The sequence below is a fragment of the Trypanosoma theileri genome (assembly GCF_002087225.1).
Source record: "Trypanosoma theileri isolate Edinburgh chromosome Unknown TM35_Tth_18_V1, whole genome shotgun sequence".
Lineage (NCBI taxonomy): Eukaryota > Euglenozoa > Kinetoplastea > Trypanosomatida > Trypanosomatidae > Trypanosoma > Trypanosoma theileri.
In genome coordinates, this window is record NW_021639860.1 from 4925 (window position 1) to 9929 (window position 5005).

Here is a 5005-nt window from a genome sequence, read left to right on the forward strand (position 1 = left end):
ACATTAATGTTGCAATAAGTTACATGCGATGATATGTGCTTGAGCTTGCAGAGTTTATATATAAAACAAACAAATATATCACAACACAATAACTTTTAACCGTTTCATATTTCACCCTCAAAATTCACATCACCCTATAACACCAAAACAATTCTCTTCTGACACTCTTGTTCCCATGAACCACGCTCGTGGGAAAGCCCGCCGCCCCATCACGCGTGTCGTTGGGAAGTTCCTTTGCCGTTGGGGGCTACGAAGTGCGTGCCCGTTTCTTTTCTTTTTTTCCTTTTTAAACCTTCGGGCATTGCAGCATTTACCCTCCGGCACCTCCCATTATCAGGGATATCCCGTGAGATTTTTCCATTTGCGCACAACACCATACTGGATCAAGATTGCGCAAACGAGATGCCGCGAACGCGAAATGCTGTAATTGGGCACCCCTTTGGGTGAGGAATAATGCGCCTGTTATCATCCATCTCGCAAAATTCACGTAGCAATGGGAGCAAGATTCACTTCTAAACGGTTACCCCCTCGCCGAAAATGAAGAGTGTAACCCAAGGGGGTGGGTTTAGAGGGCAGCGCGACCGTCTGGACGAGCCCCCAGGTGTGTAACGGACGCGTCTGCTCCAATAAATTCTCCCTCTTTTATGTTTTGACTTATCGGAAACAAATGGGCGCCAGAGACCCCCACTTTAAAATTTGAACTCGGACACGGCGCCTTCATCAAGTAGGGAAAAGAACGGGGATGGGGCGCGACAGAATATTGATAGAGAATTGTTTGGACCGTTTGAATGGAATTATTTTCTTTTTTTTTCTGCGTGTGTGCGTGGACCGTTGTGCGAAATGAATTTCCAATAATGCAGGAATGCTTCTCACTCTGTGCAAAGTTATAACTTGAATAAGGCAGCGCCTGACAGAGAGTGTGGGTACGTATACGCGGTCAAAAGCATACCGTCAGAGTCAGGAAAATTCCAATGATTTACTCGCACATTAAAATCCATATCAATGACGATCAGTGTGGGTCAATAAAAGGGGTATCCCATCCAATATTCTCCAATCATCCACCATTTGTTTGAATAACCAATAATAATAAAAAAACGAGCTCTGCATCAGCAGAAACCATAAGAAGAAATAACCATAAAAATAATATTGGTCACAAACTATTTTCGCAATGTTACAATACTTTTTTTTATTCATTTTCCCTCTTAACCCTGTACCAAATCTCTTCCTTGTTGTTTGTGTTGTTTTTCTGCATTATTAATGTTTGGAATTCGCATGCAGAAGCACACTGAGAATTCTTTGCAATATGGGGTGCGTCCGCTCACTTTATTTCACTTCCCCCTTCGCCCCAGCGCCATAGCGCAGACTCCTATTAAGTATTTTCCGCAACGCTGGTAAATTAACGTGGACAGTTCACGATTCCATCGACCCTAGGAAAAAATATACACAGTTGGGAGTAAATACCCACACATAATTCCGGAGAATGCTGCAGCGTCGTAGAAAGCGAATGGCAATTTCACCAGTCCCCATGCAAACACTAGAATTGCAATACCTTTTCTGTGACAACTTGTAGGTGGGAGAAAAAAGAATAGAGAAACGAAAAAAAAAAAGAATAAAGGCAACAAAAAACAAAACACTCTTAGAGCAAGAAATAATGGCAATATTTGTAAGAAAGAAAAAAAGAAGGAGAAACAAATATTTTTGACTTTGTCTGGGTAAACCCTGCATTCCCCACCCCGTTTTCACAAATACATCTAAAATAATTTTTCCGGTGGTCTTTACCAAATAAATAACAGAACTGACGAAGCGCAAGTGCTGAGAAGTCCTTTTAACCCGCCTTTCGTTCGAAACAGTGTGGGTTTGGTTGGGTGGATCCCCAAAAACCTACGTTTGCAGACTGTAAAAAGAAAAAAATAAATTTGCAAGACATTTATTGTCAGTATTAAAACTGTTTACAGAATAAATGCAAGACTTTACTACTCTTTTCACAAACTGTCAGGAAAAAAAAATAATGCATTTTATCAATTAAATTCATTTTCTGTTTTTTTTTTTTTTTACAGTCTCCCCATAATAAAAAAAAATGCTGAAAAGTCTTTACATTGACTCATCAAATAAAGATAAAAAAGAAAGTAAAAAAGAAATATATCTTCAGTATCTTTCCCAAAGTAAAAAGAATAATCTTAGCCTTACTTCTACCAAAAACAAGAAAATAGAAGAACAAACGTAACCCTGTATTTGACCTCCACGAATTGGAACCCCATGATATATAAAAAAAAAAAATTGTGTTTTACCAGGCAGTTATACTATCGAAAAAACATCCTAAGAACTGACGAAATGGAAGTGCTGAGAAGCCTTGTTAACCCGCCTCCCAGTCGTGGCGGAGAGGGTTGGGTTGGGTGGGCTTTTCAGAAACTTACGATTGACAGAACTGTAAAATTGGAAAAAAAATAAATATGAAAGACATTTATTGTCAGTATTAAAACTGTTTACAGAATAAATAATAAGATTCTACCATTATTTTCACAAGATATCAGGAAAAAAAAATAATGCATTTTATCAATTAAATTCATTTTCTACTTTTTGTTTTTTCTACCATGGTCTCCCCATAAAAAAAATTTTCTGAAAAGCCTCTACATTGATTGACCAAATAAACATAAAAATAAAAGTAAAAAAAAGAAATATATTTTCAGTATCTTTCCTCAAGGGAAATGAAAAAAAAAAGGAATATTTTCTTAAGAAAGTACCCACCCCAACGTACCTAGAGAGGTTTTCCCCAAGTCATTATGAAAAATAAGAAACAGAGAGGGTGCACTCACCCACACACCTTTTTTTCTTTTTTGGCACGTTCTACAGTGTCCATATTTTCCGTTCGCCCATACATCAATTAAAAGATAAAAACTAATCAAATGCATATTTTTTTCTTTACAGTTATATATTTATTTCATTTATTTTTCTTTCTCATTTACACTTCAAAAAAGAAGCAGCGGCAATACAGTGTGAAGGGTAATTGCGAAAAGCATTACCTTAATAAGGTGTGATCCTGCTGTATGCCACGCTGCATCCCCATTCGATTCATGTACAGTATCCATCTCGTAGAAAGAGACTCTGGCCAAGAGAGTTGAGTTTATATTGTAGGAGAAGAGGGCAACTCCAGAATAGTTATTGGGAACGTAAACACGACCCGTCAACGACTCCAGACCACCATCCTTGAAGACTTGAACGATGGTGTCATCCACAAATACTCGCAGCTGTACTCTTGTGCCATTTCCAACGAGAGGAGCTCGGCCGGTCCAGGTTTCGTGGAATCCAGTCGTGCCGGATTTGGTTCGGTCCAGAAGAAGAATGGGTTCCCACACACGACCTGTCACGACAGATTCATTGGCAGCAACAACGTCACCATAGGTGCTCATAAGTGTACACCTCCACAAACCCAGGTATTCTGTTGTATTTACCACTGTCCATGCGACACAACGACGATCGTAACTGCACGTTGCAGCACATAACTCTTGCTCTGTAAGCGCGAGCACGGCCAACACCCTTCCTTTTTGGTCAAACCCTGCACCCATATTTGCAGTGGGAGGCATCGTCACAGCGAATCGAGTGTATGTGTTGCTATCCTTGTAGCGTACGAGAACACCAAAGGATGGGACGTCGTCTGTGAACTCCTCAATTCCGTCGGTGAATTCCTCAGGTATTACAAAATCCACCACCATTTCATAGTGCAGCGCGGCACTGGCGTTATACACTTTTATCTCGTTCACCCCGATTTCAACATCACTCGTTGTATTAGAGAGACGCAACTTGGCGAGCTCCGGCATGGGGTAGGTTTTTAACTTTTGGGTAGTAGCATCGTACTCGACGTTACGAGGCATGTCTATTGCACCAGACCACCCACGAGTCTTCATTGCAGCCTCCGTGTCTTCTTCTGGGATCCAACCCCACAAAATAGTGCGATTGAGAATGGGATCATAATTCTGCTTGGATGCATACCATCTGCCGTAGTCGACGTATGTCCGGCCGCGATCAAGGTTCTCTTGGAAGATCGTTTTATTACCAGCATTCTTCGTATAGTAGCCATACACCCAATAGTCCTGACCACTGATCATTGTTGACACCTTCAAAAAGTATTCGTCTCCCAGTTTGAAAAAGTCTGGACATTCAAGCATATTATCCAATTCGAACAAAGTTTCCCAAAGGGCATGTGAGAATCGGAAGTCTGAACGAAAATTGGGATCACTGGTAGCGAAAACAACAACCTGCGCATCAGGCACACCCCATGAACCCATGTTAACACTGGCTGCAAAAGCTACCAGCCACTCTGATGCGTTATCAGGGTTCTCCCAGAAGTTCGTGGGGTCACGAAAGTGGTTCAGCCCAACAAGACCAGGCACATCCTTTTCTGTCAATACAGGATTTGTAGGAAGCTTTACAAACGAGTTGAGTGAACGTGGGCCACCAGATTGAACATCTTCCTTGGGTGGTAAAGCAATGCATTGTCGCTGCACGTCACCATCTGCAGCACACGTATACATCAGCACGGGTGTCCCATCAGCGCCATGCGTGATGGATCCACTGTACGCACCTCTGCGACCGTATTCATTATCGTTCTTTAGTGCAATGCCTTGATCCTGCCACTTCACATAATCCATCGAGGTGAAGTGGTACCAATTTATACTTCCCCACACCGAGTCGTACGGGTTGTACTGCATGTACAGGTGCATCTGTTTTGTGATGGGGTCACGGTAAGGCCCGTTGGGGTCGTTGATCCAATTGGCGGGCGGACGCACGTGGAAGCGCGGTTCATGCGACGCGGTTACCGCAATCGCTAGCAGCAGCAGCAGCACGCACCATGTAGATGATATAATGCGCATTGCTCCTTTCAAGGAACTTATTGTCTGATTTGCCGTTCTCTCAGCTAGTCTACCACAAAATGAAGAAGAAAAAAAGATCCAATCAAGCAGGGTGGAAAAGAAAAAGAAAATAACAACAACAACAACAACAACAACAA

The 5005-nt window shown here is 41.8% G+C and overlaps 1 protein-coding gene across 1 annotated transcript; it reads right to left on the reverse strand.

Annotated features, from left to right (window-relative positions):
- Positions 1-2966: 2966 nt before the first annotated feature.
- On the reverse strand, positions 2967-4868 carry TM35_000181020 (beta-fructofuranosidase-like protein; the record flags this gene model as incomplete). Its single annotated transcript, XM_029026415.1, has 1 exon — positions 2967-4868. The coding sequence occupies one exon, from the start codon at positions 4866-4868 to the stop codon at positions 2967-2969; it is 1902 nt and encodes a 633-aa protein (XP_028882111.1).
- Between the last annotated feature and the right edge of the window lie 137 nt (positions 4869-5005).